Raw genomic sequence first — 11755 nt, 5'->3', positions numbered from 1 at the left:
TTAGGGGCTGGAATAACAGGAGGAAAATATTCTCAAAGGAGAAGCTGCTGTCAACTTTGAGTGTCTCCCCAGTGTAGTCCTTCTGATTTGCAAACTAGAGCTACACATTAATTTTCTCATTTTGAAGTCCTGACCCTGGCTGGGGATTAATACTGCTCTCTGTCCTGCTGATTCATGTGCCAAGTACAGCTTCAGTTCTCTATCATCAGCCATTCAGAGGGGAGTTGGGGAGTTGATGCACAGACCTACCTTCCAGAGGTCAATCCAGGTGAGTCCCGGAGCTCTGCTGCTCTTTCAGCAAGAGGTCAGAAAACAGCAGAATGGAAAATGTACATGAGAGCAAAGTTAACCTAGCCAAGGCTGGGATATGCAAGGGAGGCTTTCTGGTTTCATGAAGCTGGGAAGCGAAGAATCCACTGAACTCAGTAACTGGGGTGAGAATTAATTTTTAAGTGATAGTTGTGGAAGTCTAATCATAAGAGGATGGTTTTATGAACTCATAAAATAGTTCCATATAAATGAGAACTTATATTCATGGGCCTGGGACATTATGGAATGTATACACAGAGCATTGTATGTTAAGTTACATCCAATGACTCCATGCTGTTTTAATTTTATGGTCAATATAATGTCATATTGTTAAGAAAGATCCAATGCATAATATTTGCACAAATCCCATCATGCATTCTGTACAAACAAAAAGGTCATTGTAGCAAACTAAGCCTCTGCTAATTTGTATCCAGAATTATAACTGGGGCAAAGTATGGTTTTAGTGCTTTGCTGTCATGGTGTCTTCAGGGTTTAATTAGACAAAGGATTTTGTCAGTGTAATAGGACAAATTTGCCCTAGTGTTGTGGAGGAAGAGTCTTGCATCAACAGTGGAGATGCCTTGTTTAAAGACTACATTTGTTCCTTGACAATTTCATACATGTGTGTAATACAGTCTTGGCTCTCCCTCACTCTTTGCAGTCTCCCTCCTCTGATAACTCTTCTCACTAGGAATCACTTTCACATACTTAAGTGTTTTTGTTTTGTTCTGTTATTGAATGAGTTTAATTATAGCTGTCTGCATGTTCACGACTTTGGAATTATCCACTGTAGTCTGGTCGGATCGTCAGAACTTACACAGCTAAAGGCCATCCTACCCACAGAACCCACATACTTCATCAAGGAGCAGAAGGGCTCCGTGAGCCCTTCTATTGGGGGATACTTTCCATATTAATTACCACTGGAATAAAGATCTGAGTGAACACCCAAAATGTATCTAAGGAGAGTAAAAAAAAAACACCCAAACCTTAATGCCAAGAAAGTAAAGCTAATACATGAGAAAATTAAGGCATCAATTCACTGATCCGCTGTCACAAGAAATAAAACTAGTAGGTTAAACAAACATGGAAGAGACAAAGAGAAAATAAGCCTATTGTTGTTTTATTGGTAAACACCCCATTACAGTAGTTCTTTGCACGTTTCTTCTATTTATGCAAATAGCCATTGGCTTTTTCAAGTGCACACACAAGTGCCACCACAGCAGTGTTTGTGTGTGTGTGTGTGTGTGTGTGTGTGTGTGTGTAAGGAATTAGCAGTGTAAAGGGTTTAGAGAAAGGGCTCTTGAGGGCTATCCATTGAAGGGTTGAGCAAACTACAGAGGCCAGAACCCAGAGCAGTCTATGGAACAAAGACAGGTGCACCTCATTTCAAGGATGATCCATGGAGTCAGTTTGTCAGTGTGCAAACATGGCAATGCCTGTGTTCAGAAGTTTCTGCCTCAATGAAGGTTCTTAGGTCTTTTTTTTTTTTTAATGCCCGTGCTGGAACCCAGAACCTCGTGCATCCTAGGCAATGGTGTCACACAGCTATACCAAACTTCTTTGCAAGTAATTTTAAGATGGGGGTCTCACTATTTTCAAATTCTCATGCTTATGACATACTCTGCCTCAGCCTGCTGGGATAGTCGTAATTAAAGATGTGTGCCACCACACCTGGCTTATGTGTCCATGATTTCATTATACCATGTATAGCTGTTCACCCTCCTACTAATTACTTTTACTGCTTTTACTTCCTTGTCCAAACTGAATAATTGCAAGAAATACCTTCCTTGAAGCCTTGCATGGATGTTCTGTGCATGAACAGTCCCAGATGCATTCTGGGGATCCAACCTGTCTTCCTTGATGACTGTGTCCAAATGCGACCTTGTCCAGTGATCTCAGAACACCTATGAAAGACAACATCCCCATCAAATATTGCCTATTATTACATTTTTTTCTGCATTCGACTTGCTGTAGTGTGCATCTTGAGTGTCCCCCAAATGTTTATGTGTTAAGGACTTAGTTCCCAAGCATTGTTATTGGGAGGAGGTAGAACTGTCAAGAAAAGGGCCTAGTGGAAGTCTTTAGGTCATCGGACTACGGACTGAGTGGACATTTTTGTACCCCAGTCTCTTTCTTTTTCCATTTTGCTTTATGGCTATAGAGTGAGTAGTCTCTCTTTCTCTCTCCCTTTTCGTGCCCCCCTTTTCTCTCTCCCCGCTCCATCCTTCCCTTCCTCCCTCTTTTTCTTCCTTCTCCCTTTTTTTTACTTTATGGGCATTATATACATATATGTGTGTGTATGTGTAAGCAGGTGCACTGTGCTTGTACAGTGGAGGATTTTGGGGCTCTGCTTTATCACTGTTCTCCTTCTTCTCTCTTATGGGCTCTGTCACTGAATTTGGAGCTGTCTAGTCCACCTGAAGTCCTAGCAGTTTTCTTGCCTCTTTCTCCTGTAGCACTGGGCTCATAGGCACAAGCCTGGCCTCTTTTTAAAAATATGGATCATAGTATCTGAACCCAGGTCCTCAGGCAGGCGTTCTTATCTAATAAGTCGTATCCCAAGTCCTAGGGTGTCTGTTTGACCATGTGCTCCAACCATGTTGGGCTGCCTCCATGAAGGATCAAAGCCACAGGGCCAAGGAACTGGTGACTGTGAGCACAAATAAAGTCTTTCTCTTTATAATTTGACTATCTCAGATGTTTATTATAGTCAAGTAAAGTTTATGAACACAGCATTGATATCATCTGATATAAGTACTTTAATAAATTTGCTTATACCTCATCTCCATTATTTTATTGTAAGAATTGAATTTGTCTTCACATTTCTTCACTATCTGATAGTGTCTGGACATTGGCCATATTTGGCTTTTATTCCTCCAGTGCTTCAAACGATTTCTAATTAAAGTTTTTTTTTTAAATAAAATAGAATCACATCATTTCCTTCTCCCCCAATCTTCTCACCAACTCCTTTTACTCCCTTTCAAATTTATGGCTTATTTTCTTTTTGATGTGTTTTGTGTATGTGTATATGGATCTCTCTCTCTCTCTCTCTCTCTCTCTCTCTCTCTCTCTCTCTCTCTGTGAGTGTGTGTGTGTGTGTGTGTGTGTGTGTGTGTGTGTGTGTGTAGCCTGCTGAGCCTTACATAACCAGGTATTTGCTTCCCTGTCATATCTAGAAAACACAGCAAACTCTCTAGTCCTCTGGATTTTACAGTCGTTCTCCCCCATTTCCTGTGATGTTCTTTAAGACACAGGTGTAATTTTATTTATTTATTTATTTATTTATTTATTTATTTATTTATTTATTTTACAATACTATTCAGTTCTACATAATAGCCACAGATTCCTTGTTCTCTCCCTTCCTGCCCCCCTCCCCACCCCCCATTCCCACCACCTCTAGATCAAGGTCTCCCCCGAGGACTGGGATCGACCTGATAGACTCAGTCCAGGCAGGTCCAGTCCCCTCCTCCCAGACTGAGCCAAGCGTCCCTGCCTAAGTCCCAGGTTTCAAACAGCTAACTCATGCAACGAGCCCAGGACCTGGTACCACTGCCTAGATGCCTCCCAAACAGATCAAGCCAATCGACTGTCTCACCTATTCAGAGGGCCTGATCCAGTTGGGGGCCCCTCAGCCTTTGGTTCATAGTTCATGTGTTTCCATTCATTTGGTTATTTGTCCCTGTGCTTTATCCAACCTTTGTTTCAACAATTCTCGCTCATATACACCCTCCTCTTTCTCACTAGTTAGACTCCCAGCGCTCCACCAGGGGCCTAGCCGTGGATGTCTGCATCCAGATTCCTCAGTCCTTGGATGGGGTTTATGGCACAACTATTAGGGTGTTTGGCCATCCCATCACCAGAGTAGGTCAGTCCCGGCTGTCTCTCGACCATTGCCAGCAGTCTTTTGTGTGTGGGGGGGTATCTTTGTGGATTTCTGTGGGCCTCTTTAGCTCTTTATTTCTTCCTTTTCTCATGTGGTCTTCATTTACCATGGTCTCCTATTCCTTGTTCTCCCTCTCTTTTCTTGATCCAGCTAGGATCTCCCGCTCTCTTTCCCTCGACCCTCGCCATTCATTGCTCCCACTCATGTCCAGGCTGTTCATGTAGATCTCATCCATTTCTCCGTGTCTTTCTTGGGGTCCCGTTTTCCAGGTAGCCTCACTGGTGATGTGAGTAGCAGCTATACCACTCTTGGGCATATACCCAAGAAATGCTCAATCATACCACAAGAGCACTTGCTCAGCTATGTTCATATCAGCATTGTTTGTAATAGCCAAAACCTGGAAACAACCTAGATGCCCCTCAACTGAAGAATGGATAAATAAATTGTGGCACATATACACAATGGAATACTACTCAGCAGAGAAAAAACAATGACATCATGAGGTTTGTAGGCAAATGGATGGATCTAGAAAAAATCATCCTGAGTGAGGTAACCCAGACTCAGAAAGACAAATATGGTATGTACTCACTCATAGGAAGATGCTAGATGTGGAACAAGGATGACTGGACACAGGTGTAATTTTAAATGTTTCTCTTGGGTTGGGCACCCACAGGCAGCTCTTTTCTGCATTTTGACCAGTTGTAGCTTTCTGTAATGTTCTCTGCATACTTCAAAACTAAGCTTCTTTAATGAAGGGTGACAGCTACACTTAGTGTCTCCATCCAGGTGTGTGTGCTAAAGAGACCATGGTGGGGAGATGTCTATAATCAAGGTGGTCCAAACTTGAGGGAGAGGGGCCATGAGAATGTCACAATCCTAAAGTTAATTTAACACATAAACTTTGGGTAGAGGTTGAGTATGACATGGGCATTACTAATCAGAAATAACACACAGAATCTCCTAGGGGGATTCATATGAAATAAATAAATAGATTGTGTGCCTCTACAAGTTTGGGCTTATAGCGTTGCTCAATGTATAGAGTGCTTGACTAAGTTGTCTGGCCAAGAACCTTTTGGTTGGGGAATTCATGGGCTCTGGTAAAAAAAAAAATTACACCTATTGTTTGTTAAATGAACATCACATTTTCTTCTGAATATTTATGTCTATAAATCAATGAAGCTGTTAGTTTCCATCAGAGAAGCTTCTTTTTTCCAGTGAACAGAGAATAATATAAAAACCCATAAGTGGTCAAAATGTAGAGAATAAGTGTCTACAGAGTACTCAGCCCTAAATGAGACTTCTACAGCACAAGCCTCCCCTCTGGGCTCAGGGAACACCACAGAAAGGGAAGCAGATAGTAAGATGCTGAGAACAGGGAGGACTTTGTGAAATAGTGGCTTCTGGACGTGACAACACGAATAAACTAACGAACTCACAGTACCTGGAGTAGCTTTCCAATGACCTGCACAAGATCAAACCAATCACCATGCCTCCAAGAAGAGGGGAGGGCTGACAAGGTCTCATCCCTAGCTGAGGAGTCATTTGCAGTGATGGCTGCTGAAAAGAGTCAGTTCTCTTCAGGGGTGTGGTCCCTGGTAGGTTGACCATGCCCCAGCCTCAGTGGATAGCCTCACATACATAGATATAAGGGCGGCTCTAAAAGAGTCCAGAGGTCCATGATATAAATGAAAGGAGGGAAGGATGGAAGAAAGAAAAGAAGCAGCATTGATATCAGGACACTGTGGGTAACTGAGTCCTTCTCCAATTCTTCTTTTGGTAGGCATATCAAACACATGGAACAGGGAAATGATACTCAGGTTTCAGAATTCTTTCTTCTGGGATTTTCAGAGGATCAGCCTCAGATTCAGCCTCTCATATTTGGACTTTTCCTCTCCATGTACCTAGTGACTGTTTTTGGCAACCTACTCATCATCATGGCCATCGTTGTGGACTCCCACCTTCATACACCCATGTACTTCTTCCTCTCCAATCTGTCCTTTGTGGACATCTGCTTTACCTCCACCACTGTCCCAAAGATGCTGGTGAACATCCAGACACAGAGCAAGGTCATCACCTATGCAGGCTGCATCACTCAGATGTACTTCCTACTGCTTTTTTCAGGGTTAGACATCTTTTTGCTGACTGTGATGGCCTATGACCGCTATGTGGCCATCTGTCACCCCCTGCATTACATGATCATCATGAACACAAGACGCTGTGGATTGCTGATTCTAGCATGCTGGATCATAGGTATCCTGAATTCCTTGTTACATAGCTTTTTGGTGCTACGGCTATCATTCTGCACAAACTTGGAAATCCCTCACTTTTTCTGTGAACTCAATCAGGTGGTACACCATGCCTGTTCTGATGTCTTTCTTAATGACATGGTGATTTACATTACAGCCATGTTACTGGCTGTGGGTCCCCTCTCTGGCATCCTCTACTCTTACTCCAAGATAGTGTCCTCCATACGTGCAATCTCCTCAGCTCAGGGGAAGTACAAAGCATTTTCCACATGTGCATCTCACCTCTCTGTTGTCTCTTTATTTTATTGCACCCTCCTGGGAGTGTACCTCAGTTCTGCTGTGACCCAGAACCCACGTGCCACTGCAACAGCTTCACTTATGTACACTGTGGTCACCCCTATGCTGAACCCCTTCATTTATAGTCTGAGGAACAAAGACATAAAGAAAGCTCTAAAAATCCTGTTAGGGAGTGTGACTAGAAGAGGACCAATTGATTCACCTTCATAACATGTCTGTTTTCTAGTAGTCAATGTTTTAGATTATCCATTGCAGTCCATTGATGAAACAGAATAATAAAAATTTAATCTTTAATCTCCTACAATTGCTCTGTATTTCACAGCACTTTTATTATACAATTCAAGTTTTTCCCTTTTGTTCCTTCTGGTATCTGTAATCTACTGTCATTTCCTACTTTCCTCAACATATTCCCATCCTTGAATGAGAAACCTCTATTAATTGCTGCTTCCTTTAGAGAACTAGTGGGATTCTGAAGAATGATTTATTTTTGAAAATATATATTGAGATTTTTTTCCCCTGTCACTAAAGGATATTCTTAAATTTTGATACTCCTGTGGACACAATTCCATTTGGTAAATGAGGTAGATATATAATATATTTAATTTTATAGCATCAGAAAATGTGAAGCACCCTCCCTAGGCTCATAAAACATTATGGAAGAGGGAGCAGAAAGGAATAAAAAACAAAGGTTGCAGGAATCACTGGAAAACTTTGTCTTCTGGAGACATAGCATGACTGTTACAATCATGGATCCACAGTGACTATGGTTACCTATACAAGGCCTTCATAAGATTAAACCAGTTAATAGTCCAGTGTGTAGTTGGAAAAGGCTTATAGGTTCCCACTCCTAGCTAAGGAGCTATCAGTAGTTAGTGGCTGCAAGGAGAGAGAGGGTTATTCCTGTTTGGGGGCTTGACCCCTTGTACTGTGCATGCCCCCCTGTATATGTGCATATGGCCAACATTAATTAGACTCATGCAGGTATTAAAAGAAATTATAGGAGACATATATTTCAGAGGGAGACATAGTAAGGAGATATGGAAGGAGTGGAGAGAAAAGTAGGACATGGATGTGATCAAAATAAATGGCATACATATGCAAAAACTCAACTAATAAATAAAAATACATTTTAAAAATTGAGCCATGGGTTTTATGTGTTCTTTAATCATTATTTCATTTTCTTGATTTCTGAAACATAGACTACTGAGTGATCCAGGCTGACCATGAACTTATGAATCTTCTTCCTCTACTTTCTGAGTTCTAGAATGTCTTCATCTTTCTTCCCAGACTCTCTCCCTTCCTTTATTTCTCTCCTTTTCTTCCTTCTTTTCTTCTACCTCCCTCCCTCTATTTGTCTCTTTTTTTCACTTTGAGAACTGAACCCAGAGACCCATGCATATGGAGCATATGGTCTGTGCTGACCTATACCATTAATTCATCATTGTGATTTTATTTCACACCTTACCTCCTCATTATGCACATGCCTACTTTAACATACAAGTGTCTTCTCTACTGGACATCTGATTTTATGTTTTCACTGAGGTCCCTTGGTAATTGCTGAGCACATGATGAATACTGTAGTTACTGGTAAAAGCTGATTACTTCAACTGGAGTTACAATGAGAAAAATATTTATATAGATTGGCTTGATTTGGCCTTAAAGCCATGGATGGCTTTAATATGACAAAGCAAACATTACATCATTAAACAATGTAAATGCTTCTTTTTCATATTCTGTTTCTATTCTTTGAACAATGAAGATAATAGTTTGTGCTCACTGGGTTTCAGGTTTGGCTGAATGCATTTCATGTTGCTTCATTAAATTACTTTTCTGCTGTTGCCTGGAACTGTCTGTGCTGTCTGCAAATGTGACTCTTACTATTGATGGACATAAAATTTATCCTTTGATCTAATCTGAGTCATGACAACCAACTAAGATGTGCTTGGAGTGTAACTGGATGGTTTTCTCCCACCCACCAGCCAGTTCCTGAATACCACTTAGAGGATTAATATTACTTATAAATGCTCAGCCAATAGCTCAGGCTTATTACTAACTACCTCCTTCATTTGAAGTTAACCCATATTCCTTATTTATGCTCTGCCATGTGGTGGTACCTTTATTAACATGTCACATTCATCTCCTGCTCCCTTGGCATCTGGCTCCTGACCCCAAATCCACTCTCTCCTTCCCAGAATAATCAGGTTGGTCACCCTGCCTATACTTTCTACGTGGCTATTGGCCAACCAGAATTTTATTAAAACAATTTGGGTGACAAATCTTTACAGGGTACAATAGGATTACTCCACAGCACTGGAGAGAATCGTCATTCTTATACACTTCTTTGATTCTTGAAAACCTCTTCATTTTACAGTCTTTTGATGACTTACAGGATCAGTGTTTCCTGCTCACCTGTAAGGAAGTCACACACACAATGTTTACATTGCAACCTAATTATATGAAATTGACTCTTAGACTGGTTGTAAACACTGTCATCTGGTATCCAAACAAGTATCAAAATAACTAGAAGCTGACTTTGATCATTGAACTCAACTCTTTTCAACCTTTGGTGACAGTGTCAACTTTAGATATATATGAAACTAAGTTAAAATCAAATAGACTGATAAAATACAAATGTTGTAAAATGTAATTGTTAGGTGGAGGAGACAGCCTCCTGAGTTCTGCTATATTCTCTTAAGTTTATATTCAACTATGGGTCTGCATGTGGAACCAAGGCTCTTTTGTACAAATTGAGCTCTCTTGCCTTAGAACATACAATTATTTTGGACTTGAGAGATGACTCAGTGGTTAAGAGCACTGACTGCTCTTCCAGAAGATCTGTGTTCAATTTCTAGCAGCCAACCACAATACTGCTCACAGCAATCTATAGCTATAGTTCCAGGGGATTAAATGCACTCTTCTGCTTCTGTGGGCACTAGGCATGCATGGACATACATATAATGAAAACATTCATACACATAAAAATAAATACTTTTAAAATGCAATTGTTCAGCCAGGTGGTGGTGTCACATGCCTTTAATTCCAGCACTCACGAGGCAGAGGCAAGAAGATCTCTGTGAGTTTGAGGCCAGTCTGGTCTACAAAGTGAGTTCCAGGACAGCCAGAGGTGTAGCACAGAGTACTGTCTTGAAAACCAAAAAAAAAAAAAAAAAAAAAAAAAAAAAAAAAAAAGATTCAATCAATCAATCAATCAATCAATAAATGTCAATTAAAAATGCATTTGTTCAATGATTTATTTATTTTGGTATGTACACATATGCATCATAGTGCATGTATAAAAGTCATAGGATGACTTTATATAATCAGCTCTCCCCTTCTGCCACAGGATCCACCTGAGTTCTCAGGTCACTGAGATTTGCAGCAAGTAGCTTTATACACTTGGCCATGGCAGCAGTCCTGTGTTTTGCTTCACTGTAGCTGTAAATTATAATCAGTCTGTTCCATTTCTACATTGGGATTATTCATCCAGTTTATTGAAAAAGTAATGTACCACCTAATGTTAATTCCCCTTCTCTGATGTCTGTGTTTAACCTTTTTTTGTTTCTTCTATTAGAAAATGTAGCCCAAGCTTTGCTAAGTGTGACTAACTTTTAGTACCCTTGTTCTACTAAGCATACACTGCTTAAGATTCTCCTTTTAAATTATTGATTGAAGGATAATGACATATAATGACCTGTACAGATTTAAAGCATTTGGATTGCTAACTCAATGCATCATGAAATTAAGAGAACATCTACCACATTTTCTTTTCTGCATAATTAATAATGTGCTGAGATAGGTGTAGGTATTTGGGGCAGTGGCAAATTGTTTAGTTGAAAACTTGCAACAGTTTTGTAACAGGTCAATTGTTTTTGTTGTCATTAAGCTTTATTAACCAAATGCTCAAAATTTAAGTCTGTTGCTTAAATTTGACAGTCTAAGTAAAGGAAATACAAAGGCAAAAAAAACAACAATAGCAACAACAAAAGCTCCATATGGCAGAACATACCCACCACCCCATCCCAACACTCAGGAGGTAGAAGTGGAAGGATCAGTGTTCATGGTCATCGTTGGCTACTCAGTTCTAGGTTAGCTTCAGCTAGAAACTAAAAAGCTTTTAGCTTCATTAGAACCTAAAGGGCTGTAAGAAGGGAAATATAGGGAGAAGTGCTGTGAAATAATGTCTTCTAGGCATGGTGCAGTTATGACTCCATAACAGCTCCAGCTATATACACTAGTTCTACAGAGGACAGATTTTCAACAGTTGATCACAGATAAGAGAAGAGGGCATGGGATTCTGCCTTTCTTTGCAAAATTATTGTCTACTGATGAATTTTGGAGGAGGATGGTTCAAAACCCATGGTCCCAGTTAGACTCAATGGATCTCAAGAAAGAACAAAATAAATGAAAGGTAAATGTAAGGAACAAGGGTTATAAGTGTAAGAAGGGGGCATTATTATGGATGAGAGGGAGTGTCAAAAGGGTACAGGGGTTACTGTAATCAGAATGTACTTTATAGGCATGTGAAATTATGAAAGAACAAATTTAATGAAACTGTTTAAAGAGGAAAGGAAAAGAAACACAAATTTCTCAAGTAAACACATCCAAGTTTAGTCTCAAATGAAAATTCTACTGAAATTAGCAAACATATTTTAGGCAAGTGTACTGGCTCATACCTGCATTCCAGGCAGCCCTCGACTATAGGGCAAGACCCTATTACATTCCCATTTTAGGGCATGTGCTGCTGAATTGAACATGAGGCCCTGTGTCTAAAGGAAGAAAAAAAAAAACAATTTCCCAATTACCAATGACAAATGTTAAATGGTCTTTGATATAATGGTGTATAGAGCTAACAGGGATCTTTAAATATCATTGCTGGGACCAGAAATCATCATAGTCCTGATAAAATGTTATTTGCCAATGTCTATCAAAAATAATTATGTAAGCTGGGCATGCTGGTGCAGGAATGTAATTTTAGGTCTTGAACAGCCGAGGAAGGAATATTATAACAGTTTCAAGGGCA

At 40.2% G+C, this 11755-nt stretch overlaps 1 protein-coding gene across 1 annotated transcript; it reads left to right on the top strand.

Moving 5' to 3' along the window:
• The first annotated feature begins 5955 nt into the window (after nt 1-5955).
• Nucleotides 5956-6983, top strand: LOC114688741 (olfactory receptor 7A17-like). Its single transcript, XM_028863268.1, has one exon. The coding sequence runs from the start codon at nt 5986-5988 to the stop codon at nt 6943-6945; it is 960 nt and encodes a 319-aa protein (XP_028719101.1). The 5' UTR covers nt 5956-5985; the 3' UTR covers nt 6946-6983.
• The last annotated feature ends 4772 nt before the right edge of the window (nt 6984-11755 follow it).

The sequence above is a fragment of the Peromyscus leucopus genome, chromosome 22 (genome assembly GCF_004664715.2).
Source record: "Peromyscus leucopus breed LL Stock chromosome 22, UCI_PerLeu_2.1, whole genome shotgun sequence".
Classification (NCBI taxonomy): Eukaryota; Metazoa; Chordata; class Mammalia; order Rodentia; family Cricetidae; genus Peromyscus; species Peromyscus leucopus.
Note: the sequence above shows the minus strand (reverse complement) of the source record. Positions and strands in the feature narration are given on the sequence as shown.

Coding starts and splice junctions, on each gene's coding strand:
- LOC114688741 (XM_028863268.1), top strand. CDS start 5,986: ATGGAACAGGGAAATGATACTCAGGTTTCAGAATTCTTTCTTCTGGGA.